The following is a 25,665-nucleotide window of genomic DNA, read 5'->3' as shown; positions in this document are numbered from 1 at the left end:
GGAGACCTCAGGAAAACGAATTGATCGCGTAGTTTAGTCTATTTTGGTGACGGCGGTGAGCTGGAGTCTTTACAAATACATTTATTTCCAGTCAAAAACAGGCAGAAGAAAAACATTTAGCAAAATGATCTTCATGTAGAGGCTGAAAGAAAGCCTCTGAGAGGGAATCGGCCATCATGTTTGTTCCTAAACACACAAAAAAGGAAGTTAAGGTGTAAATGAATTCGCTGTACATCACTGACATCCCAGGTATCCCCAGCTTACCTCCCTGCCTGTCGGAGAGGTCGTCACGCCATCCAGGAGGAGCGAGCTCAGGTAGCCCTCGCCGTCCTCCTCCTCCAAGCCGCCGATGCTGAACGCCTCCCTCATCTTCTCTGGCATCACACAGTTGAGTATCAGCACCAAGAGCCCGATGAGGGCGCAGAGCAGTCCTGAGAACGGGTAGAAAACAGTCCGCACAAACATTTATTGTTGTGACGAGCAGGTTTGGCTGCGCATGTGTAATAAATAGTAAATTAGGTGGTCAGTATAACAATAAAAATTAGTGTCACCTTACCGGTAGCCTGAGCCAGCCAGAAAGAGTGGCTGTACCGGGTGTGAAAGGAGTCGCCTCCTATGTGGAAAACACAGATCGGTGCGTCCATGACGGTAGAGAAGGAGGCCACAGAGGAGAAGACGAAGGTGGCCGTGGCCAGCATCATGTATCCTGCATACAGGACCACCGGCATGCTGAGGAGGACGTTGGCGAGCAACCAGCAACAGAACGCAGACCTGTGAGGGCCGTTTAAGTTCAGCGTGTCTGTGGATTATTATTATTATCCTGATAGAATATGTGTGTACCAGAGGGTTGCGGAGGCGTATCGCCCAGAGAGTCTGTACTGGGAGACCAGGCCGCACGTGCTGCCGCTGGTGAATTTCTCAGCAATATAGAGGATGGGGTTGGGTAAACCTTTCTCCAGAGCTTCCTCATACTCTTCCTCAATGGTGCCGTGCCAGGTGAACATCTCATTGTAGTCGATGGTCTCGTTGAACTGCAGGACGGGGGCCCCTTCAAAGGAAAGGACGTTGAAGGGTGAATGGATGCAAAATAGAAGGAAATCTTAAGCCTCAGTTAGAAGGCACAGCAACAGCGCCTCACCTTTCAGTGTAACGTTGATACCGTACAGCCCCACGTGCACGCCGATCTCAGCGTTAACCACTGCGCTGCTGAAGGACTTGTAGGTGGCCGTCGTGGTCATCCGGGCCTCAGCCCAGTCGCACGTGAAGTTGAGGGCTGCAGACAAAGGACAAATGCCTGGAGCAGGACAGGGACACGGGTGTGATGCAAACACCAGGATTCCCAACTCACCCACTATCACCGCACCAACGAAGAAGCTGAGAACTATTCTGAACATCCAGAGCAGCCTCTGACAGGAGGGGAGGGAGGAAGAGTCAGAGTTACAGAGCTACTTCCACGGTTAACGGAGAAATCCACCCACCGACTTCCCTCGGATCCCAGGCAGGATGAGGAGGAGACTCGCTGCCAGCACAAGGAAGACCAGGGCGATGGTGAGCAAGCGCCCACTGAAGGTAAAGGAAGTCCTTTGCAGAGGATAGAAGGGGTAAATGTCATCATAGAAAGTCATCGTGGCTCCAGGTGAGACCAGGCAGTGTGTTCGCAGGATCCTCAGCAGCTCTTCTTCCTAAAAGAGATGTTTGAAGATGCATCAGTGGCCATTCTGTGAATCTGGGAGACTTCCCCACAGGACCTGACCACAGTGTTACCTGAAGAGACAGACAGTGAGAAATGAAGGGCAGCCCCGGACTTTTATACCCTCTGTGTGTCACTGTGGGAGGAGGAGGAGGAGGAGGAGGAGGAAGATGTTCGACATATGTGCCTTCCTGACTGATGTTCCTGCACTGGTGCTGCTGCCCTTCACTCTCTCCAGGTAAGACTCATCTTTTCCTGTAAACCTGACAAAGCAGAATATTTTATCCTCACGCAGGTTTGTCCGCTCGCTTTGCTTTGCGGGAGCCGACTGAGGGAAACCCCTCACGCATCGATGGATCTGCGTAAATGGCTCTGGAGCATCTGCGCTCTGCTGCTCGCTGTCAGCAAGTGTGAGTCGGCCGCAGTCGCGCTTCGTTTGCGGGGCCACTTACCTGGTTCCTGGTTTAAAGCACAGGTGGGCCGTGAGAGCCTGTCTGAACTCCGCCTCATGTCCCGCAGACTCCCGCTGCGAGGTGACCTGGGAGGTCCCGCGCTTCGACGGCTGGTACAACAGTTTGGCCTCTGCCCGGAGGGGAGCTGCAGGTCGGTGGTCGCACGCCTCAAAAACAACATTTGCAGGAGCACATCCACGTCATTCTGTCAGCTAACCTGGTTATTCCGTGTCCGTGCCCGCGCAGGCGCTCACCTCGTGCGGCTCACGCCCGCGCGCTACTGGGACGGGGTGTACCTGCCCGTCCAGGAGCCGCTGATGCCGAACCCGCGCAGACTGAGCAGCCTGCTGGCGGGGGGGCCCTCTGGTCTGGCCTCAACACGCAACCAGACCGTGCTCTCTCTGTTCTTTGGTAAATACTTGTGATAGATTCGATATTGCTTATTTATGAACACGCCTGTGGTTTTCAGACAGAACAACAACCTTTTTCTGAAATGTCTTCTCAGGTTATCACATCACATTTGAAATGTTTGACTCAAGAACTCCCGGGTGTCCACCTGAATTCATGAACATCCCAGTCCCCAAAGGGGACCCGGTGTTTGACCCCACCGCCACCGGGAAGGTCCTGCTGCCCTTCCAGAGGGGACCCTCGGACAGAGATTCTGGGCAGAATCCCAGTAACCCCCGGTCCCAGGTACTTTAGCTCGCCCTTAATCATCGAAAATGGACCAAAAGATAGTTTTGACACAGTTTACATTGTGTTCCACATGTTCCTGCTTCCTTATATGGATTGGATGAACACACAAAGGTCAACTCTGTGACAGCATGGCTGGACGGCAGCTCCATCTACGGTCCCTCTGCGTCCTGGTCTGACTCCCTCAGAAGCTTCTCTGGGGGACTTTTGGCCTCGGGCTCTGAGTGGAACATGCCGAGACAGGCGGAGGGACGCACCTTCATGTGGAGCGCTGCAGACCCCTGTACAGGAGAACATGGCCCTCAGGGCCTGTATGGTGAGATGTTCTTATCTTGACTTGGTGTTCCACAAGGTTCACTGCTGGGACCACAGTTGATGTCAAGTTAAAGACCACAATATCTGGATTCCCTTCACATCTAAAGTACCTTATCAAGTCTTTTAAAAACAGCTGGGAATATGGAGGTTTGAACGTCTCGTGAGGTTGTCTAGAGATTTGCTGACCACCTTACCATTACATGAGTCAGTGGGGATCCTGAGCTGAGGTGTGACCCATTTTAGGAGCCATTTCAAGCCTCTTCTTAGGTCCTAAAACAACACAAGGCCTTACAAAACACCTGTTTGGCTTTCAAGCATGGAAAAACAGTGAGGATTTCACGCATTATTTCACCCAGGTCCGCTCTGCCCAAGCCTGTAGCTTAAATGTCTGAGTCAGGAGAGGCCCCGTCTGATGTAGGACTTTATTTATTGTGTAAAAGGTTTGTCATTAAAAGCACAGCAAATCTCGCTCCCTGTAAGGCAAATGACAAGTTTAACACCACTGCACGGTAACATCCCATGTGAAACTCATCAAACCAGGATGATCTCTTTTAAATGATGTCATCACCAACCTATGACAACCCATAAATTGTCTTGGATCTTTAATTCTTTAATTTGAGCCCAGGAGAAACGCCAGATTTCTGATTTTTAAAAAACAGTCCAACCAAGTCTTCCTTCTTAAAATGAACCTGCGCGACCAAGAGGTTGGAGGTTTACGACCTTTTAAAACGCGCTTGTGTGAGGGGCCGTTTTGAGGCGCCGGCCTTTGTCTAACTCACGCGGTCTCCTGCACGCAGAGTTGGGAAACGCCTGGGCCAATGAGAACACCTTCACGGCAGCAGAGGGGATTATCTGGTTTCGCTACCACAATTACGTGGCCTCCGAACTGCACCGGGAACACCCGGGGTGGTCGGACGAAGAGCTGTTTCAAAAGGCGAGGAGGACCGTTGTGGCCACATTTCAGGTAGGAGGAGGAGTGTGTGTGTGTGTGTGTGTGTGTGTGTGTGTGTGTGTGTGTGTGTGTGTGTGTGGTCTCCTCGCTGCCCAGGTGCTGGGTTTTAATTTGCACTCTGGAAAGAATGAGGGTGCAGAAAGACTCCGTGGATCCGATTTCATGCAATAAACTGGAGGTTTCAGTTTAAGGGAGAACACGCCACTGTCCTTGTTACACAAGTTAAGCCCAAAATGCCCCAAACAACAAGAACAAAATGAAGATAAAAGCAGTTTGTAGAGTAGCCACGTCGACAGTCATCAGAAGTGTCCTGCCCCCTCACAGAACATTGCCGTCTACGAATGGCTGCCCGCACATCTGGGAGACAAAGAGCTTCCTCCTTATCCAGGTAAGAACCACCCAGAGTGGAACAGGTGATGCACTGGTGCACACAAGCCTGGGCGGGGTGGGGCCAGCTTAGGTCGGTGGCGCCTGACAAACATGTGCACTGTCAGCAAACTGCTGCCCTGCTGACGAGGCTCCCCCAAGAAAGCTGAGACCCCCTCGCCTTCCTCGCTAATAAATAATTAAATTTGCTCCCCTTTTTGTTGTAGGTTATCAGAAATTTGTTGACCCTGGGATCTCCCCAGAGTTTGTAGCCGCCGCCATAAGATTTGGCATCACCATGGTCCCACCTGGTGTTTACATGAGGTAAAGCAGCGGTTGCGTCCTGCACTTTACGTTTGCTAACATGTCGCTTGAGCCCAAACGCTGCTCAAAGAACCAGAACCAGAGTTGATTTTGAAAATCCAAAAAGCAGAGCTGGTGAACCTGAAACCCAGGCCTCGAGCTGCCCATCATCATCATGTAGAGCAAATCTTCTGCCGTCTTCCTCCCTGCAGGAACAAAACCTGCCATTTCCGGGAGGTCGCTAACGCCGATGGGAGCTCGTCGCCTGCTCTGCGGCTCTGCAACAGCTTCTGGAGCCGTCAGGTACGTTCACGCTCACGTTTGTGCACGTTTGTGCAGGTCTAGACCCTGTTTCCATTAAGCCTCCTCCCCCACAGAGCCGCAATATGAAGACAAGCCACGATTTAGATGACCTGATCTTCGGCATGGCTTCCCAAATTGCAGAGAGAGAAGACAATATTGTTGTGGAGGACCTGAGAGGTGATTCTTTCAGAAACTTGAAAAGGTTCTTGTGGGTCTGGGAGACTCTAAGTATCAGTTGTCGCTCTGATGACCAGACTTCATGTATGGACCACTGAGGTTCACCAGGACGGATCTGGTGGCCGTGACCGTCCAAAGAGGACGTGACTTTGGCCTCCGGAGCTACGCAGACGTCAGAAACGCTCTGGATCTGCCTCCGGTGGAGACCTTTGAGGATCTGAACCCGGAGCTCAGCAGCTCCAACCCAAAGGTAAAACTCCCTAAGGAAACCTTCGGACAGACGCCTCGTCGGAGTGTAACTCTGTGTTGTCCTCGTCCCGTCAGTTGTTACGCGACGTTGCAGACCTTTATAGCGGTGACATCTCAAAACTGGAGCTCTTCCCCGGCGGACTTCTGGAGTCTCTCAGCGGCCCGGGTCCGGTCTTTTCAGCCATCATCCTGGACCAGTTTGAGCGGATCAGGAACGGGGACCGTTTTTGGTTCGAGAACAGGCAGAACGGGTACGCTCCCCTTTAACAGACCTTCAGAACAAACTGTTGCGTCGTGACAACGGGACGCTCGTGTTCTGCAGGTTGTTTACGGAGGAGGAGATTCAGAAGATCCGCAGGACGACCTTCCATCGCGTCCTTGTCAAGGTCACGAGTGCAGGAGCCGCAGATCTGCAGGAGGACGTGTTCTTCTGGAAGGATGGTGCACAAACATTCTTGTATTCACAACCTCAACATGTTGAAAGTGAAATAATAAAGGAAGCTGTTGCAACAGGTGACCCTTGTCCCCAGCCGACGCAGCTGAAGGAATCGATGCTCCATCCCTGCACCAACGCCACCAAACTGAGTTACTTTGATGGGAGCAAAGCTGGATTCACCGTTTTCATCCTGGTTTTATTCCTCTTTCCTGCGGGTGAGAGGCGGCTCTCGCTTCCTCTCTGCACAGCACGAACCATCACTGTGAACCTAAAGAGTTTTTTAATCCTTTCCCCTCCATAGTTAGTTTCTCGGTGGCCTACATGGTGGCGTACCAACGTAAATACAGATACAGGAAGTTCCAGAGGAGAAGAAAAGCTGGAGGCAGAGCAGAGGAACCAGTTGTGGGGACCACTGGTGTGTAATGGATGTGAGATGTGCTGTTTAATACAAAATCAGCCTTGACTAATCAAATGGGGGTTGGATTTGGATTTGCAGCGTGTGAGTGGCAGGGCCATCAAAAACCTCTGCTCCCTGTCACCGTGGAGGTCAGCGAGGAGAAGAGGGTGCAGGTCTGTGATCGCTCGGGGGCCGTCCTTCGCTGCTTCGACCTGGGCGTCCAGGACCACCTGGAGGTGGTTCTGTCCAACAACCGCCACCGCAAAGCCGCGCTGCTCAAAGGCTCCAAAGAACGCCATCTGGTGAGGAAATAGGAGGATTGTGTTGCTCAACTCCTGCACAAACCCGTGCCTTGAATGTCCCGCTGCTCTCCTGCATGTTCAAGGTGCTCTTTTTTGACAACGAGGCCAGACGTGCGGCGTTTGTCCAGCTTCTGCACCAGTGTTCGTCTGACGTTGGGGTGAAAGAGATGCGAGAGGAGGAACTGCTGCAGGAGGCGCTGACCAGAGAGCAGAGGGCCCAGATAGTGGAAACTTTCATCCGACACGCTTTCTCCAAGGTATCAGTCACCAGTGTCCCCGCTCGTAGCCACAGAAAACTGTTGGTGCTGGGCTGAGTTGGCTCTGACCTCCATCCAAAGGAGCTAATAACTGGTCTCTACTGGTGAGCTCATCTGTGAAGGACTTACAGTAACCTCAGGGAAGGCTGGCGTGGCTAATGATGCCATGGTGGCATAAATGACCCTCTCTCGCTCTCTCTCTCTCTCTCTCTCTCTCTCTCTGTCTCTCTGTCTGTCTGTCTGTCTGTCTGTCTGTCTGTCTGTCTCTGTCTGTCTCTCTCTCTGTCTGTCTGTCTCTCTCTCTGTCTACATGATTGCAGGTGTTGGAAATAGACAAGTGTGACGCCGGAGACATGAGCGGCGTCTCCCGGAAAAAAGCCAAAGAGGTTCTGCAGTGTGAGCTCACGGCCGCAGAGTTTGCTGATGCGCTGGGCCTCAAAGCCGATTCTTTATTCGTGGACTCCATGTTCACACTGGCAGACAAGGACGGGAACGGCTCCCTCTCCTTCCAGGAGTTCCTGGATGTCATTGTTATCTTTATGAAAGGTAGCTTTATTTCCTGGCAATTTTCGGCTCATACAAAATGGAAGCGGTTTTGTTCTGCATTTTAATGCTGATTATTATCACATATTCAACCAGGATCCTCTGAAGAAAAATCCAGCCTCATGTTCTCCATGAATGACATTGGTGGAACTGGTTCCTTAAGTAAAGGGGAATTTGCCAGGATGCTCAGGTTTGATCCCCATTTCCTGTTTATATTGGCGCCTGTCCCAATCACTGCGGCCCATTTTGCCCTTTTGCAGGTCTTTCATTGAAATCTCCAACTGCACGCTGTCTAAGAAGCAGGCCGAGGACGCCATCGGGGCCATGATGACGGCCGCCGGCTTCGACCACAAGGAGAAAATCACATGGGAGGACTTCCATTTCCTCCTGCGGGACCACGAGAAAGAGCTGCAGTTTGCTCACCTTAATGTCAAAGGTTCCACCGTCGATCTCTGTAGGGGACAGTTGAGCTGTTTCCTTCTGTGTTTTACTGCCTGAAACTGGTGAATTAACACTTCCGCGGTCGACGGAGGGCAGGAAAAGCAGGCATTCGCTGCAACCTCCCCACTTTGGTTACAGTTTCCCACCGTGTGTTTGCAGGAATGGAGAAACAGGGAGGGAAGCGTCTCAGTCGAGACCAAAGGGTGTCCTTCATCTGTCCGGGGAGCAGGTGAGAGGACCTCCCGTCAGTCACCACCACGACTATTTCAGCACTTACGTCCTCCTCTGTCTGCAGCGGCGGCCCGTCGGAGGGACGAGAGATTCGCAGACGGAAAACGTCGGTCCTCCTCACGTCCCGCTTCCGTTCCGCTTCCTGGTTGAAACTAAATCTTCATTCTCAGTGTTCGAAGGCCAAACGTGTACGTGGACCCCAGAAGAGAGCGCTACATAAGGAGCCCGGTGCGACAGAAGATCCAGCACTTCAAACGTTTCGTGGAGAATTACCGCCGCCACATCGTTTGCTCCGCCCTCGTCTATGGGATGGCGGCCGGCTTGTGCCTGGAACGGTGTTACTGTGAGGACAACTCGGCTTCCTCGTTCATCCGTTGCCAGTTTGAGGTTGTTCTGATGCTCCGCACCTTTCAGACTACGGGTTCCAGGCCGAATCGACGGGCCTCCCGGAAACGTCGGTGGTGGGCGTCGCCCTCGCCCGCGGCTCGGCCGCCGCCGTCTCCTTCCTGTTTCCCTACATGCTCCTCACCGTGTGTCGCAACCTCATCACGCTGTGCCGGGAGACCTTCCTTAACCGATACATTCCGTTTGACGCCGCCATCGATTTCCATCGCTTCATGGCCATGGCTGCCATCGTCCTCTCAGGTGGGCGCCGCAGAGCTGCGAAGGGCCGCTGGCGTGCGTGAGCTCACCGCCGTTTCTCTGCTCCTGACAGTCGTCCACACGTTGGCCCACGTCGTCAACATCTACATCTTCTCCTTGAGCGACCTCAGTATCCTGTCTTGCCTCTTCCCCAAAGTCTTTAGAAATAACGGGTACTTTTTAAAAGTCCACCACTCTTTACTCTTTACGGTGTTCTCTCCTTTACCGTGTGTTCTCTTTTAGGTCTGAACGTCCCATGAAGTGGTCGTGGTGGTTCTTCCAAACCGTCCCAGGTAGTGTGCAGAAGTAAAGGTGCTCGGTTCCTGTTGTAGAACAGTGACGCCACTGTATCCAGGATACAGGAATTAATGATGATCCTTGCAACCAGACCAGGGAATTAGCGTCGCAGCAGAACTTCACTGTTGATTCTGACATTTCACAGCATTTATGTGCCATCAAACCTCAAAACAACAACAACAAAAAACACCAACGTGAAACGATGAGGGCCTTTTGAAGTGAGTTACGCCGCTAGACAGCGATGGTGTGAATCAAATCTTTCTCTCCTGCCGCCTTCTTCTAGGGCTGACAGGCATCCTGCTGCTCTTTACGCTGGCGTTCATGTACGTTTTCGCCTCACGCTATTTCCGCCGCATCAGTTTCCGTGGATTCTGGTTCACGCATTGCCTCTACGTGGTCGTGTACGCGCTCGTGAGTACTCCCTCTGGCATTTGAACAGTCTGAACACACGGCGGGGGGTTGATAGCGTGCTCCCATCCGACAGACGGTCATCCACGGCAGCTACGCCCTGATCCAAGAGCCACGCTTCCACATCTACTTGATCCCGCCTGCGTTGCTCTTCCTGTTGGACAAGCTGATCAGCCTGAGCAGGAAGAAGCTGGAGATACCAGTGGTCCGAGCTGAGCTTCTGCCTTCCGGTTGAATTCCCTCAGAATATCACTGCCTCCTTCACACCGTCTCCATGGTGAATTAACCCCTTCTTTCCCAGCCCAGTCACGTCGCGTTCCGTGCACTTTGCTTGGCTGCTCTACCTGCAGGTGTGACGCATCTGGAGTTCAAGAGGCCGCAGGGCTTCGTGTACCGTTCAGGCCAGTGGGTCCGAATAGCATGTCTGACGTTGGGCGCTGACGAGTACCACCCGTTCACGCTGACGTCAGCTCCTCACGAAGACACCTTGAGCCTGCACATCCGAGCGGTGGGGCCCTGGACGAGCCAGCTGCGGGAGCTCTACGCCGAGGAAAGCGTGCTGGAGCTCGGGGCCTATCCGAAGGCAGGACGGAGGCCTCACCACTCATGTCTATGTCTCCATCTGCAGCCGTCTCTATCACACATGCTTTGTTTCCTCCAAAGTTGTACTTGGATGGCCCGTTTGGCGAGGGACATCAGGAGTGGGACGACTACGAAGTGTCCGTTCTGGTCGGAGGAGGAATCGGAGTGACGCCGTTCGCCTCCATCTTAAAAGACCTGGTCTTCAAGTCCTCCGCCAAGTCCAAGATTAGGTGTAAGAAGGTGCCTGACTTCCCCGATTCCCTTAAAGCATCCTCGCCCCCTGCAGAGCTCTGAGCTTTTTACCGACGTTTTGCAGGTTTACTTCATCTGGGTGACGCGAACACAGCATCAGTTCGAGTGGGTGTCGGACATCGTCAGGGAGGTGGAGGAGATGGACACCCAGCAGCTCGTCTCGGTCCACACTTACATCACTCAGGTGGCGGAGAAGTTTGACCTGCGCACCACCATGCTGGTGAGCTCTCCACTGTCCTCGCCACGTCGTGTGAGTAGCATATTTGCCGTCTCCAATGTTCCCTTTCTGCCCCATTTGCAGTATGTGTGTGAGCGGCGCTTCCAGAAGGTGTGGAACCGCAGCCTCTTCACCGGCCTCCGATCGGTCACCCACTTTGGCCGACCGCCGTTTCTGTCCTTCTTCAACTCTCTGCAGGACGTCCACCCAGAGGTGCGTCGCTAATCTTGGTCACCCTGGTCAGTAAACGGTTATTTCAGTCACTCGCTTCTTGTCGTCCGTAGGTGGGTAAAATCGGTGTGTTCAGCTGCGGACCGCCAGGACTGACCAAGAACGTTGAGAAAGCTTGTCAGAGGATGAACAAGAGGGACCAGGCTCATTTTATACACCACTATGAAAACTTTTAACTGGATCCTCCTCCACTAGTGCCAGAATCCTGTAGTTAAAGTTGTGTTTATAGGTTGTAGAAGGTAGATTATAGCTGTAATCTACCATCTGTTGTTAGATTCCAGAGGTGATTTTGACGAAATAACAACAAATGTCTGAGCTGGATTTAGGAGGATTTATACCAAAAGTCACATTATAAACCTATTTGCTATTGATTAAGTCTATTTCACACATCTTTGTTCTTTGTCATTTTAATTTCAATCAGCCGATGACGATAAACATATAATTAATATTTCAAATCAGCAGGAATCCATATTCAGCAGCATGTTTAGTAAAGTAAAGGCATTTTCATTGTTGTCTTGGGTTTTTTTTAAGGGTTTTTAAGGGTTTGTCTACAGCGGAGGTTTTCCAAATATTTGCTCTTGGCTCTTTCTGGTGCTTTTAGCTTTTAGAGTTGAGTTACACTTGAACGAACTCAAACTCCTAAATTTGATTTGTTGCTTGAGCGATAAGCCAGACCGTCCTGCCACAGCGGAGAGAAGGGATGAGTAGAAATGTTGCTTTTCCTCAGGGAGAGGGATTAAGTATTGTCTTTGCATGTAGGTCGGTGCTGTTTTTAAGATATTTGGTCAATAAAATGTTATTAATGTTGAATGAAATCCTTTATTAGATATACTCAAAATAATACCAAATTGCACGTAGTAATGATTAGAGTCATTTTTAACTAATAATAATAGGTGTTGTTGATTGGCACACTCAAATGAATATCCATCCCATTCCCTTTAAGATTCTTACATTTAAATTATTTGGAAACGCATTGCCAAGGCAACAAGGTTAAATGGCGCCCCCCTCCGGTGAAACGTGCAATTGTGTTTAAATCAATTTAAAAAGGATGAAATAAAATATCAGGTGCTTGTCAAATGTAACAATAAAAAATAAATCTAATTACAAACACAATAGTCTAACTCCACTACATCTCCCCAGTCCCACCAGTGAGCTGCAGCCCTGAGAAACAGATTTTTTGAATGCAGGTGGATAATTTGTCATTCAAGGTCATGCAGGTTTCTACTGCACGAAAAAAAAACTTCTGCATTGCAATAAGCTCCCTTAAATGCCCTTGTTCCATTCTATTATACTGTATTAATGGATCTCCTCGCAGCGAGCCAGCGCGGTGGAGATGAAAGCAATCTAACGGATCAGCGCCCATGACAAAATGGTTTAATCTTGCTTTAATCAGGTGTCACATTCACAGCAGTCACCTGAGAGTTTGCTGAGTTGACCAGAGGCCCGATGAGCGGCTCCAGTGGAACAGAGCAGTAAATAAAACACAGCGAGCCAACGTCTGTGGTCTGGAGCCACATCTCCGATGGAACCCAGTTCTGTTTGGTTTTTCCTTCCTGTTTCTTCTTCTTCTTTTTATTCTTGCTCTGAGCTCCGGGGCTGACAGAGATACGTTCCTCATCCAGCTCCTTCTCAGGAGCTTCTCAGCATCAGGTCTTCCCTCGCTCAGGCAGCGAGCGTTCACATCGTAGAATCTTCTTTAGCTGCCTCGCTTCAACTTCCTTCTAGTCTTTAGAAATCTGCCCCAGCAGCTCTTCCGTCTAAAATATTTAACCGATTATTTAAAAAGATTAGCATCAATCAATAATCAATAAATTTCAGTGTCTTACAAGTTGGGCTATAAATAGTAATAAGACCTTAATACCCTTATCTACAACAGTCAGCATACATAGACTGGATTCAATTTTTTAGATAAAGTTCAGGTTATATTTGCAGTTGAATGGTGAAAACGTGGGTGATTTCTGCTCGTCCTAAAGGACAAAACAAAATGACGTCAGATACGCTGAGGTTGTCTGTCCGTCAGAGCAGTTTGGTGTACTTAAAGTCCGCTAATCTTCTTATTGTCACTAAGTACCAAGCTAGGAATCAGGCAGCGTCCAGATTGTCTCTTCCTGCCCCGGATGAACCACTCAGACGACAACAAAGCGAGCCTCGAGGAAATATGCGGCATGGTTGCTCCCCTGGCGTGAACGATGCGCCTCCCGCCCTTCGGGACCTGCGCTGACCGAGCTGTGGTAAAAGTCCTGGTGGGTCTCCTCGGCCTGAAGATGTTCGGCAGCGGCTCCAAGAGGTGGTTTGTGAGGAGGCAAAAGAGGCAGCAGCAGAGGGCCGGCAAGAGGCCGTGCACCAGGAAGAAGCAGAGATGGGCGGCGAGGATCCTCAAGCAGCATCGGCAGAAGATGCTGAGCGAGCTGGACGTCGGCGCCGTGCTGCCCCACCTGGTGTACGACAAGGTTTTCTCTCTGGGGGAGTACAAGGAAATACTGGGGCAGGAGTCCAGCCAGAAGCGGACGGAGATATTCCTGGACCGTTTGTCCTCCAAGGGGCCAGCTGCTTTCTGCTCCTTCTGTTCCGTGTTGGAGGAAGTGTGCCCCCACCTGCTCACCTCCTTTCTGTTGGACGGAGAAGGTACGTCCACTCGTTAGATGGCAGTTCGGTTCATGCACAAAGGAGCGGGGCACAGGTCACGGGCGTCTTCCTCGTCTCCTTTCCATTATTCGCCCAAACGTTTGAATTTGAGGAACGCGACACGATAAAGGGGACAGATAGACTTTGCAGTAAGTCACCGGTCGCAGACTAAGAACCGGCAAAAAATAGCTTCTTAAATCTGCGCGGCTGAGGGGATTAGCGAGCCGCCGGCCCTCCTAACTAGCCTCTGACAACATATGGCCTCAGCGTGGCCACAATCTGCAGAGGCCTGTCTCTGGGCGCGCTAAATCCATACGCAACGCTCGCCATCTTCACAAAACCGCCTCAGGTTTTCCTGCTCGCGGTTTAACCCTTCAGTCGACCCCCCCTCCCCTCCCCCTCCCCCTCCTGGAGATTTAACAGCCTAATAATAATAACCATGAATCTGCTCCTACAGATGGTGCACCAGGGCCAGGATGGAAAGGGGGCCTCCGGGTGCCCCCGAACAGTCCCGGAGAGCAGCCTCCCATCTACACGGACCCCATGTTTGACTCACGGTGAGAGCTGGTTTAACCTTAAACCTTAGCTTTGTGGGTTTTTACCTGACCGGGCTGGTTGGGACATGAAGTTGGTGCATTTTCGGGTCATGTTGCTGCATCTGCGCTGATTCGGTGGCCGTCGTTTCACTCTTGCATCGTTTGTCACTCGTCACCCAAATCTTCACATCCAGGAGATTAGCTGGCGTCTTGTGGATTAGACTTTTTTTTTTTTTAAATACAGGCGAAAATAACGAGGCGTGAAACTGAGATTTTGGAAGCGAAGGTGGCGAATGTGTCTCACGCAGACGCATCCTGAGATTTAAGCGGGCGCGAGGCCGTGACGCTCAAAGTGGCGGCGGAGACGCGCCGATGCCCCCTTGACTGTCACAAAGTCCTTTCATAACTGACAGCTAAGTCAGCGCGGAGGGGCCGCTCTCCGAGTGGTCACGCCCCGGGCGCTCGCACATGCACGCGGTGGCACGCGGGTGCTGACACACAACGCAGCGCCGCAGCACATGCAGCCAGGATGGACGCCCGGGCGCCACAGACGACGCCAGATGCAAGCGTGTAAGTCCTCCTTTTGATTTCAGGGTCAAAGAGGGTGACCTTGGTCGGTTCTGAGTCTCCAGGGGGGCGTTTGTGTTCCTCTGTGTTTTGTGACGCCTCCTTACGGTCCTGATGCAGCGAGAGGGTCAGGTGTCAGGGTGTCCGCCTGCACGTACGTCAGGATTTCAGAAGCAGCACATTTTTTTTTTGTTTGTTGACTCTCAGGAGAAGTAGGACAGAAAGTGCCCGGGGTCGTGGATGCTTGGCTTCAGAATTTGTGTGCCAGGCTGTGTCCCCGCGTGGCAGGACTGACGCGTGTCTGCAGCCTCGCTCGTTACAAATGTGGGAAGGACCCGGGAATGGCGGCTGTCAGCCACATTGGTGCACGCAGACGTTGTGTTTGTTTGTTGGTTTTCTGCAGCTCGCCGATCGAATATCCACAATTTCATCCCCTCTTTGGGCTTCTGAGGCGGAGCTGTGCAGAAGCGCCGCTGTTTCATTGTGGAGGTGTTTGATTTTACCTGAGGAGAGGCGTCGCTGTTGCTGCCGTCTCTGCTCAGCACGCTGCTGGGTGGCGTTTGTCTCGGCTGTCGGCGAGTTTGACCGTCATTTCTGCTCCAAAGCCCTTCTGACAACCGTCCACCGTCCACTGGCGTGAGCGACACCGTCTCACCGTTGAGACACACGCACGGTCCTCAAAAACGCAGCACAGCTACATGATTAGCATTCGTAGTCTCTTTCGCCCATTAAGTGGATGATATTAAAAGTATGGATTGGATTACTGTCTGTTTAAAGAGCAGGATGTGTCCTTTCCTTGACATAGGTGTGATTCACCATCATGTGTTTAGAGCCGTGTGTGTGTGTGTGTGTGTGTGTGTGTGTGTGTAGTGATGTAAGTCACCGTTTCTCCATTTGTAAGTGGAGAAAATGAGGTGCTGGCAGGTTGTAAAGGAGGTGGTGGAGGAGGAGGAGGAGAGCGGAGATTAGCCAGAGCTTTGGGGTTATGCTTCTGGGTGCTGATGACTCACCTCGCAGCACATTGAAAGGAAGCACTGCGACAGCACCGAGGTGTGTGTGTGTGTGTGTGTGTGTGTGTGTGTGTGTGTGTGCATATGTGTTTCACTCCTCCTGTGCTTCCTGGTGCAGCGCGTGTAAACGTAGAGGACTTCCTGTGTGAACTTCTGTGCGCGTTGTGCCCGAGCGATAACCTTTGGCCCGACGGCGGTTCCTCTGGCTCTGGTCCAGTCTTGGTCTCCTCCGAGAGGACCATCTCAGTCCACACACCAGCTTTGATCGTGCCGCTAGGAATAAAGTGGACAAGAGAGTTTAAGGACATGGGAAAGAAGGGCGGCCCCATCTGCCCTACTTATTTGCTGGGGGGGGGGGGAGGTACCCGGGCCCGTTTGGATCACACTCATTTGGAGGGTGCAGTAGAAAGGATGTCAGCAGCCTGTGCTCGCACGAGCGGGGTAATGACGGGGCCGCGCACGTGAAGGAGGGATGTCGATGTGGAATTAGAGCGGTGCAGTCAAGTGTGCAGGACTGGGACTGCGGCATGACCACTGACCCCCCCCCTTCCCCCGACCGAGGACCAGCGTGTCCTCCATGGCTGGTGGTGCTGATGGGCTGGGGAAGCTTCTCTGAATGGCGTCCCAGCGGAGGGGGGGTGACAGGGTGCGTCAGCGGCGGGCTTGTGGGAGGGTTGTGCCCTGATGATTGCATTAATGGTGTATTAGTTGAGCGTTGACTCGATTCACCGGCCCGCTCACAGGAAGCAGCGACGTCACTCACAGGCGCTGATGCATCAGTGAAGGAAGCGGCTTTAAAGGAATACGCAACATTTCTCTGGAGCATTGATAAAAATGTGACGGTTTGTAGTTTACTCCTGGCATCTGATGTGGCTTCCATCAAAGCCCTTGAGCTGCTTTCTCCCTGCTGATGTGACTCCCGTTCCCTACGCGACACATTTTCGAACCTTATTTCAGGGTTTTAAGCAGCAGGTGATGCAGCAAACGAGTCGGACACACGAGCACAAGATGAATTTAGGCCCATTAAAGCCCCGAAGGCTGTTCAGCCCCCAGCCACCCAGAAGTAACAGACTGGCAAACACTGAAAGGGCTCTTCATTGGTTGTGTTTCTTTTAGCTGCTACAGCGCTGAGGATCCGGCTTCGTTTCGCCGTGGCTGTTTAAGCTGTCTGAGCGGGTGAGAGTGGGACGCCTCTCCTGAGGTGAGAAGACGTCTGTGTCCTCTCACGCTTTGGTGTCTAGACTAATCGACTTAAGCTTACGGCTGCTCCTGCAGGTCTTACCGACTATTGACTGCAAAACAAGCAGTCAACTAGGGTTGATAGTTGTTTTCAAGCAGCAGAAGGAAGGTGCTGCAGCCGTGGCAAATATAGAGAATTAGTGGACACACGTGCATCTTAAGAATGGCTTAAAGCCTTGAATGAAACGTGTCACCTCTGCTGCAACAGGAACAGTGAAATAAAGGGAAACGACGCTAAAACCGACTCGTGGTGGGAGTCAGTGCGCAGGGGGCGACTGTCAGACCCCGCGTGGATGCGACTAAAGGGGATTTTCGCTGCTTCCCAGCGTGCGTTTCTCTGTCGGAGCCGCGCTGCTGCAGGAGTCGCGCGGCCCGACGCGTCAGCAGCCGAAGGCAAAGCGTGAACTTCCCAAACAGATGCTCCAACGGAGCTCTTACACCTCCTCCTGCTCTTCCGCTCCATCCTCCTGCTCCCCTCCCTTCCTCACCCCCACCCCCCTCCCTTTGGCTCACTCCCCCCTGACTACATTGTACATACGCTCTCTCTCTCCTACCTCTCTCGCTCTCTCTCTCCTCTCTCTCTCACACACACGGACGCCTGGACGCTGCAGCGTTTTTAGGAGAGTGTTTCCAGCCGCGGCCAGGAGGGAGGAGGAAGGAAATATGAACACATCCTGACCTTATTTAGAATTAAGAGAAGCCGCCCGTCGGATGGATCTGCGAGCAGCCTGCCAGCGCTAGAACACGGTCAGAGTGTCATTGCAGACATGGGTCGCAGCGGTTCGGCACCTCTCCCTCAGCTCCTTGGGGAGTGTTTCCAGTGTCAGTCCTTCAGCGCTGGAAATGGCGTTGTGATGTTGAGCGCGGAAGACGCAGCGGAGGCGGATGCCAGGGAATAGAGAAGTGTATGATCACCTGTGCTTTTCTTTGGGTCGGATTTTCAGTCGCGGTGGACAGTACCATGGTGAATTACCAGAAATACATTACTGTAATGCAGCTGGCTCTGGGGGTGACTGCCGTCAACAAAGAACATTGTCTTCCTCCCAGGAAGCGAATGTGGTGAGTATGAGTCTCGGTGCGGATGCTGATGATGCTGATGATGCGGGTTTGGGAAGGAAATATATTTGTATTAAAGGGGGAGGGGGGGGGGCAGATTTGTCGCCTCCCACATCTCGTCAAACGATGAGCGGGTCACGGAGCCTCCACTCTCCAAAAATGACATAATACTCCTGTCAGCCGTGCTGCAGCCCGCCTGCACCACGTCGCGGCCGTCACCAGCCCGCGGTGCTCGATGCACGGCGCGGAATAGGCGCGAGCCGACTGCACCGCACGCTGGGAGTTTTGCATGCGTGCCTCCGTGGGTCTCTGCGTGCGTGCGCGCGCGCGCGCGCGCGGGTCGTGTCTTTCCTCTTCATCAGTTTGTAAAGTTGAATGCGTCGCGATGACGTAACGGCCTCGTCACCGTTTCTTTGCCTCCAACTTCATGCACTTGGCCTCCGCATCCTCACCGGAAACGCCACCGCTGAACTGAACGCGCACCATGTGTCCACCCCTCCACCCCTCCACCCCCCCAACTACAATAAACTGTGTCTTGTCCCTCACTGTTGTGTTGCTCGTTAATGAAACGTGCACGGAACGTGCTCCTGTCCTGCTGTCTCCTGTGCTGCAGCCAGGCCTCCTTCACTGCCATTAAACATGTGTCTTTGCTGCTCTCCGCATGTGTGTGTGCATCTCCTCTGTCCTCGTGCTCCCACCATTCTTCATTTGTCTCCTTCTCCTCGTTATAACCGGATTGCTCGTGTGTGACATAGCAGGATATCCCCAATTACAGCCAGATTACCATCTTGTTTGAAAGGAAAGATTGCTAATTAGGAGTTAATAGGCTTGATGGCGCTCACATAAACTCCAAGTGCATCTCTTGGTTCGCACACACACACTCTCTCTCTCACACACACACACACACACACACTCACACATGCCAAATTTCCAGGACAGAAGCAAAGAAAAGAAGAATCTGAAATTCTTGAGCCAGATTTCGTAAATGTTGGAAGCCAAAGGACGTTTTAGCTGCAACGTTCAGATTTTGCTCTGTTAAATCAGCCCCAGATGCAGATTAACGATGTCACCAAAGGGCTGCTGGATCCTCAGCAGGGGTCAGACATTTTTAAGTGCTGCTCCTGTTTATTTTGTCCCGCCTTAACTCCACTTATTAGTCTAATTGCCCCACCAGGAGATTAAAAACCAGCAGGATAAAAATGCTCCTTTCTTTCTCCTTCCCTATTTTTTAATTTCCATATTTATGCAGATTTTGTAATCAGCTTTTTGTCTTAGCCACAGTTGCAACTGATGCAATGGGCTAAAATTGTTACGTAAGCGTAGCCACGCGCTGCCCTTTTAAGACTCAATATTTCCTTTTGCACCTGTAAGAGCAGGAAAACGGCTCCCGTGACAGAGTTTGAAATGTTCTTAATATGCTTCAAACACATTTCTGCTGTTTCCAGATTAGCATGAAATGACCCCGTGCAAATTCTACCCACCCGTCGGTATTAAAAATGCATCAGCGCCTTGAGATTTTTGGTATTTTATCATGATTTTAATCCTTCATACTCACTCCTCACTCACGCCTGGGCTGATCTTCCATTTACCCTCTTTGTCATCCTCATATCCCAAAACGTCACCAGTAATACTGCTGCCATAAATCTGTCACAGAAACAGGTCAGAGTTGGGTACAATCCCATCCCACAATCCTTAGCTCACATTTTTGGTCGGCTACGAGTGGGTTAGGGTCACCCTGGGGTCAGGCGCGGCGTTTAGCTGGAACGTCCCTTTCCTTCGGGATTTCAGACGGAAACTCTCCGCTAACTCCAAAACCAAAACACGGCACCAAAAGACTGATGAAACTCACACGTGCTCCTTTCAAATAATGACAAAATGGACAAAAATCCCCGCAGGCAGCAGAGCTGAGGCCTCCATGTGAATTAGGATCCATACATTTCACATAATTGCGTTCGTTCTCTCCGTGGTGGTCAAAGCTGCCTCCTGTAGCTCTGATCTCCCAGCACGTGGCGGCGAGACGACACGCCGCTCGGCAGAGTCCCGTGTGTCATCCCGCCCTCCCCGAAACGCGATACTCGGCGCCAGTTGCTGTTGATGAAGACCGTATTATAGTGTCGGCAGCGGCACCGCTCTAAATTAGGATTACGCTTTGCAAGCAGCTGTTCCTCTTGCCCGCAGTTCAATAACCCACTCCCCCCGCAGACAGCCAACAATTAGCATTAACCTGGCTAATGAACTTCACACTCGGCTGCAGGCCTGCAGGGACACTACAACAAGTTTAGAGTTTATGTAACGATTCCTTATTTTCAACCCGAACCTGCGCTGCAAAAAAAAAACGCCAACACAAGCAGGCAGCTTGTGTGAGGGCAGATAACTCTAGGCCAACAAGCAGATTGCGTGTTTACTGTGTTTACTGGCCCTGCCGAGCGTTGCGCTGCTAAAGTGTTTTATTAGCAAAGGGGGAATGAGGCTATTGCCCCGCTGATGGGGCAGCACACGCCACTGTGTCCTCATCTTTCATTGATCTCTTTCCCACCGTGTCCAGCTTCTGTCCGCTCTGCCGCTCGCGTGATGCCCGTTGTTGCTGTGTAATAGCGTCGCTACATCGACACCGAACAGAAATGGACGGTTCGGTACGCTCTGCAACGAGCCACGGCGGGATTGAAACCAACACCCGCCGGCAGAGAGCAGGACACGCGCTCCAAAAAAATAAAAACCTCCAGCGGAGGATTTGGCACCTGCATATTTGACGGAGCAGAAGTTTTCCATGAAGTATTTGTGGTGAGAATATTCACCGCACATAATATCCGAGCCGGCACGGTCGCTGGCGCCGTGTCACATTCTGCCTTTGTGCCCTGAGGCGTTCTGGCTGGAATCCATTTCAGAATCAGCATCCAAGAAATGAGCCTCTCAACGTGCAGGGCTGCACGCAGGCCTGTGGCGGCGCGAGCAGCCCTGCTCGCCGCCCTGCTCGCCGCCCTGCTCGCCGCCCTGCTCGCCGCCCTGCTCGCCGCCCTGCTCGCCGCCCTGCTCGCCGCCCTGCTCGCCGCCCTGCTCGCCGCTCATCTTGGTCGTGTTGTTCATGAGACCAACCTGAGCGCTCTTGTAATTGAGCGAATGCTTTGCCAAAAGCTTCTATGTTGCTTTTCCAGCCTGTAAACAGCACATGTTGCTCGAGGCGCAGTATAGCTATTAAATTAATGCGTGGGGGGGGGGGTGGTGGAAGGTGATGTTCTCTTTGCTCCCATCTTCCTCTCATAATTTCCCCTGCTGAGTCTTCAAACCCTGGGAGCTCCTCAGGGCCAGGTGCCGAGCACGCTAATGGATGTCTGCTGTGCCTGAGCCGCACTGTGCAGACAGGATTTTACCTCGTTGAATTCTGTGTTAGCTAAATGCTCGTTAAGAGGGAGCAGCTTCAACCAGTGACAGAAACTGTTTGTTTCTCGTTAATATTTCAAGTTCCAAATAAATATCAAGTGGAACAACCCTTGAAAATGAAGCTGCAGCACAAAGGTTCTGGGTTCTGACCCGGCTCATGACCTGTTATTGGGAGTTTGCACATCTTACCGCACCTGTGAGAGACCTGCAGGCCGCCCTCAACTGGGGTGTGCTGGGTGTAAGAGGACACCCAGTAGGGACAGAAAATGTCTGGACGAAGCGGTTATAGCTGACTAGATGGTCCGTTAGCATCAGTCAGCCGACTTCAGCTCTCAGAGGAGCCCTTGATTGCATGTTTTTGATCAGTAATTATAATCGATAGTGACGAGGTGGCAGGTCTGAAACGGCTCCTCTGGGTTGGCTGGTTAATAAAAGTGCTGCAGAAGTCTCAATGTTGCAGAATCCATAGAAAAATGGGAGGCGGGGGCTGTTTCAGATGCCGACCCGTGAGGGGTAAAACGTTTCCCGGGAGTCTCGGTGACCTGGGTCGGTTCCCTGGGTCGGTTCCTCCTCCCTACGTCTCGCCGTGACCCGGCTTCAGTTCGGTAGGCAGAGCCCGCGGACCCGTTTGAATCCACGTTGCCTCCTGAGCTTGAACCAGCTTCCCTACAGGGCTACTTTGACATTAAATCCAATTATAGATTTATTTAAATGTCATATTCTCCAGCAGGGGACTTTGGCCTTTAGAAAAGCAGGAAACTGTGACCGCCGTTTCCTTCCTCGACCCCTTTGCTGTCGCCTGTGTTCCTCCATGAAATAAGAGAGCTAAATGTCCTGTGTTTCCCCTCGTTACTCTCCTCCAGGATACACCCCAGTCCGACCGCCGGTTCCACCACTGCAGCCTCCTCGGTGAGCACCGTTCAGGGCAAACCCTCGCTACGCCGCATCAAGGGTCGCATACACAGGAGCAAGAGCCTGGACAGCATCGACCTCATGGACTCCAATGTAAGTCCACCAACAACACGTCCACGCAGGTTCAAAATGGCCGAGGATGAATCACATCTGCCCGCACATCAGCCTTAGGTAGAAGGAAAGGTACAAGAAGAGAAGCGGAGAGCAAATATAGACGAGGAAATGCACCAAGGACGCGTCACATGTGCAGATGCTGCTCACAAACAGAGGGGCCAAATAGAAACGATCCTCTTTAATGGCAGGAAGGACCTACCTGTCTCCTTCCTGTCTCCTGCACTTTATGGATATTTGCTTACCCAAACTATTAGATTATGCAAATCCACAACAGTTTTGTGATTCAAGCAGAGCAAATTGGGATTTGTTGATCCCAAAGCTTCCCAATTTGGTACCTTAACGAAAGGAGATAGATGAACCCCGTATGCACAGGTCAGATGAACTGATGAATTTACGCTTTAATCCACGAATAAAAGCAGCTGATTTCAGGGCACTGGGAAGTTTCGGCTCCGTGTCATTGCTGCTGCTGCTGCTGCTGTGTGTCCGAATATTCCCACTGTTGAGTCGAATCACCATGAAGCATCTTTTGGGAATCTTCTTCCGGATATGAAAGTCTCATTCATTCATATCACTCGGCCTTAAGTGGCTCTATTCTGCGTGGCCTCAGTTGTCGCACGCACGCACGCACGCACGCGTTGTTGTTCCCAGACGAGCGTGGGAGGACCCGAGCCTCGGGGGGATTTTTCCATGTCGGCGGCTCAGCTCTGACCCGACGGTAAATTCGCTAACATCCAAGTACGACTGAGGTTATTAGAGTCTCTTTGATGACTCTTTTGTCTGGGAACAAATGATTTTGGCAGCTTAAATGTTCGACCTGCCGATGGCACTACATCTGAAGGTGCTTCTCAAAACCACCAGAATCATTCATCCAGTTTTAGAGACCCTTCAGTGAACCTCAGCCTCCTGGTGTTTAAAGCACCACCGACGTGACCCAAGCAGAAAAAAATGTACATTTAAATAACGAATTTAGCCCAAATATCCAGTGTGATGTAGGAAGCCGCCACCCTTGACTCCCGCTCCTCCCAAAGTGGCGGTGGAGTGCTGGAGGTGGATGCTTTTGTGTTGTGATTGACAGATTAGCGGTGGCCTTGATTCCGAGCCACCATAAGCCTTGGCTGCTTCTCATAGCCGCTCCGTGGCCGGGCCGCCTGTCTTCATGGCCGTCCACTGGCAGGTTGTTTCAAATGGCTCAAGAGGCCACTAGCTCACCAAAGACGGAGAGCTCAGCAGAAGCCTCCGGAGCCCCACAGTATATTTCTTGCACAGGCTGTGTGTGCACCAGAGGAAAATTTGCTGACTTTGCCCAAACTGGGCCGAGCTGATGGAGGTAAGCGTCCGCCTTACAGTGAGTGATGAGACTGCAGGATGCTGAGCCGAGGAGCCGCTTCCGACGTCTCCACAGACGCAGCGGCGCTTCTCCTCATCTGGAGACGTCCTAACAGCAAAAACAACACAAGCGTCTGTTACGGCAACAAAAAAGAGGATATTAATCAAGCGGGCGCATGAACTTGGATCCATAACCATCATTGCCCATCAGCAAACAGCCAGCAGATCAATAATAGTTAAGAGTTTGTTTATATCGATTGCTTCTTTTGATTGCTTTTCTCTCTTAATAGTCAGGGGAGGACTCTGGCCCCCGGCCCATTCCCACTGTCATTTGTGTTGGCAGGCTGCTCTTGTTCACGGAAAGCTTGAATCAGATTTGAGTGTTAAGGATGCAGAGAGCGAAGGGAAGAGAACGGGTGGGGGGGGGTGGGGGGGGCTTTCACGACTGCGCTGCAGTGACAGCAGTTTAGAGCGAAAGAAAACAGCATTTACAGCGTTTCTTAAAGAATCAGCAGACGCTTCAGTCGGCACGGCGTCCTAATCTCCCCCAATTATTTCCAAAGCTCTCTTTCCGCTGTGTCGCTCTTTCTGCCCCCACCCTCGCGGATCAAAGGTGAACTCTGACCTTTCTGGTGCCAAAGCGCTCGTGGCCGTCGTGTAATAAGCACCGCCGCGTGTGAGTGTGAAAGCGCGCGGCAGCGGCGTTGGGATTTGGGCTCTAATTGGGCTGGAATGCAGAACGTTTCCTGCCCGCTCAGCTCTTCTGGACACGTTGGACCCGTGTTTGCTGCAGAGGCTCAAGTTAACTGCATATCAGGTGCAGAAGCGACTAAGCCCAGATGAAATGCACAATTAATTACTCCGTAATAGATCCCAATCGGTCACCGACTGAGCCCTGAGCTTCGCCGCGGTCAAAGGCTTAATTTGTTATTAGTTGCGCTTGCTTTCTAAAGCCCCCTCCTTGGCTGCAGTCTGCCCCGGACAGAGGCACTTGCCCCAAACCGCGTTAAAAAAAAGGCGAAGGAGTGAGCGGAGTAAGCATTTATTTGCTGCTCAGCCTCTGGAAAGTGCTGCAGATGCATTTAAAGGCAGCACGACTGCGGCGGAATTAACCAACATGCATATTCAGAGGATGTTGGAGGCGGATTGTTTGCATGGGACGGAGGCTTGGAGGATGACGGACCCACTAAAAGACAGCGGGAGGGAGGAGCAGCAGAGCCTGGGCGGGTGGTCACAGGAGATTTAGCACGGCTAACGCTGTAGGGGGCCTTACTGGTTGGGGGGGGGGGCATTGGTTCAGCAGCTGACTCTCTAGGTGAGACAGGTTTGTTATGTAAGAGCAGTTTCCTCTATTTGATGTTCTTCCTGTTCTATAACCACGATAACCACTGGGGGATGGTGGGAGATGATGGGGGGGGGGGGGACGTTAGCTGGCCTCGTGTACTCTCGTGTGAAGGTTGTTGGGGGGGGGGGGGCACTGCTGCCACCCTGTACCATTATGTCACACACTTGTAAGGCCTGCAGCAGCGATTTGGAGCGTCTCTGAATAACAAAGGTGTAAATCTGGGTAATAACGCTGCCGATCATCCGTCCCTTCTTATGTAACGCGTGACAGCTCCCGCATCACCGCGAGCTGCACTCGTACGGATAAATGCACTCCAATTCTCAGCGGCCAAATCCAAATATCGTGTCTGTTTCTTAAAAGGATGTCAGCAGAAGATTACAAACAGCCGAGACCTCGGTTGTCAGAGGAAGATTTGAGGGAAATGAATCCTGCACCTGAATTGTTTTTCTGCCGGGCTCGTGTCCCTCATCTGCAACAAATCACTTCTGGAGAGGAGACTAAAACCAACATAAATCCCGACAACTCTATTGACTTTTCCCGCACGATTTACGGCCCGAGGGGAGACCTGGACCGTAGCACCGTCAGCTGCTGAAGACGAGGGGAGGGTCGGGCCGAATCAGCACGCGCGCGGCCCAATTTTCCATCCCAAAAATACAGTCTGGGCCTCTTAATACCCCCACAACAATCTGCGTGTGTGATTTGAAGGAGGGCCTAATGTTCTTGTTATGTTCTTGGGTTGAGCTCTCCGGCGTGGGGGTCAAGTGAAGGACAAGCCGATGATGTAACGCAGGTCGGGATCAAGATGGCGAACGAGGGAGGGG

At 51.9% G+C, this 25,665-nt stretch overlaps 3 protein-coding genes and 1 long non-coding RNA gene across 13 annotated transcripts in view; 2 read left to right on the top strand and 2 right to left on the bottom strand.

The window, feature by feature from the left end:
* Positions 1-51: 51 nt before the first annotated feature.
* On the bottom strand, positions 52-1,878 carry duox2 (dual oxidase 2). Of its 2 annotated transcripts, none has more exons than XM_029841947.1 (8): positions 1,765-1,878; positions 1,479-1,682; positions 1,349-1,406; positions 1,139-1,273; positions 841-1,048; positions 557-706; positions 265-431; positions 52-186 (listed from the first exon to the last, which is right to left on the bottom strand). In XM_029841947.1, the coding sequence occupies exons 2-8, from the start codon at positions 1,623-1,625 to the stop codon at positions 92-94; spliced, it is 960 nt and encodes a 319-aa protein (XP_029697807.1). In that variant the 5' UTR covers positions 1,626-1,682; positions 1,765-1,878; the 3' UTR covers positions 52-91. The 2 variants fall into 2 exon arrangements, with proteins under 2 accessions (XP_029697807.1, XP_003967790.2); XM_003967741.2 differs by having other exon boundaries at positions 72-186; positions 557-771.
* Positions 1,835-10,940, top strand: duox (dual oxidase). Its single transcript, XM_029841943.1, has 34 exons — positions 1,835-1,928; positions 1,986-2,100; positions 2,210-2,293; positions 2,389-2,553; positions 2,648-2,835; positions 2,950-3,151; positions 3,948-4,114; positions 4,427-4,490; positions 4,696-4,792; positions 4,984-5,074; positions 5,149-5,251; positions 5,329-5,501; positions 5,576-5,751; positions 5,823-5,941; positions 6,014-6,151; positions 6,238-6,351; positions 6,433-6,635; positions 6,719-6,892; positions 7,213-7,438; positions 7,532-7,625; positions 7,696-7,871; positions 8,036-8,105; positions 8,172-8,213; positions 8,278-8,450; positions 8,522-8,752; positions 8,823-8,922; positions 8,993-9,042; positions 9,330-9,457; positions 9,531-9,684; positions 9,805-10,037; positions 10,118-10,276; positions 10,353-10,508; positions 10,590-10,718; positions 10,790-10,940. The coding sequence occupies exons 2-34, from the start codon at positions 2,043-2,045 to the stop codon at positions 10,910-10,912; spliced, it is 4,560 nt and encodes a 1,519-aa protein (XP_029697803.1). The 5' UTR covers positions 1,835-1,928; positions 1,986-2,042; the 3' UTR covers positions 10,913-10,940.
* Positions 10,941-12,396: 1,456 nt separating this feature from the next.
* LOC115251048 (uncharacterized) lies at positions 12,397-17,525 on the bottom strand. Its single transcript, XR_003889602.1, has 3 exons — positions 17,393-17,525; positions 14,968-15,747; positions 12,397-12,493 (listed from the first exon to the last, which is right to left on the bottom strand). It is a non-coding gene; the product is annotated as an uncharacterized lncRNA (long non-coding RNA).
* tjp1b (tight junction protein 1b) overlaps positions 17,311-25,665 on the top strand; it is a 33,083-nt gene continuing 24,728 nt past the window's right edge. For 7 of the 9 annotated variants that reach the window (XM_029841942.1, XM_029841941.1, XM_029841935.1 and 4 more), the window contains exons 1-2: positions 17,312-17,772; positions 22,011-22,152. In XM_029841942.1, coding sequence (XP_029697802.1) covers positions 17,621-17,772; positions 22,011-22,152 — 294 coding nt within the window. In that variant the 5' untranslated portion in view covers positions 17,312-17,620. Of the gene's footprint in view, positions 17,773-22,010; positions 22,153-25,665 lie in introns of all 9 variants that reach the window. The other 2 variants (XM_029841933.1, XM_029841932.1) reach the window with 1 other exon arrangement.

This window comes from Takifugu rubripes, chromosome 9 (genome assembly GCF_901000725.2).
Source record: "Takifugu rubripes chromosome 9, fTakRub1.2, whole genome shotgun sequence".
In the NCBI taxonomy this organism is placed as follows: Eukaryota; Metazoa; Chordata; class Actinopteri; order Tetraodontiformes; family Tetraodontidae; genus Takifugu; species Takifugu rubripes.
Note: the sequence above shows the minus strand (reverse complement) of the source record. Positions and strands in the feature narration are given on the sequence as shown.

What these genes read in the sequence shown, in the direction of transcription:
- duox (XM_029841943.1), top strand. Translation starts at nt 2,043, where the DNA reads ATGGATCTGCGTAAATGGCTCTGGAGCATCTGCGCTCTGCTGCTCGCT. An exon ending in CGTGTTCTTCTGGAAGGATG is followed by an intron (nt 5,942 to 6,013) that starts GTGCACAAACAT and finishes CTGTTGCAACAG; the next exon opens with GTGACCCTTGTCCCCAGCCG. An exon ending in AAAGTCTTTAGAAATAACGG is followed by an intron (nt 8,923 to 8,992) that starts GTACTTTTTAAA and finishes GTTCTCTTTTAG; the next exon opens with GTCTGAACGTCCCATGAAGT.
- duox2 (XM_029841947.1), bottom strand. Translation starts at nt 1,625, where the DNA reads ATGACTTTCTATGATGACATTTACCCCTTCTATCCTCTGCAAAGGACT. An exon ending in CTGGGATCCGAGGGAAGTCG is followed by an intron (nt 1,407 to 1,478) that starts GTGGGTGGATTT and finishes CCCTCCTGTCAG; the next exon opens with AGGCTGCTCTGGATGTTCAG. An exon ending in CGTTGGTGCGGTGATAGTGG is followed by an intron (nt 1,274 to 1,348) that starts GTGAGTTGGGAA and finishes CTTTGTCTGCAG; the next exon opens with CCCTCAACTTCACGTGCGAC.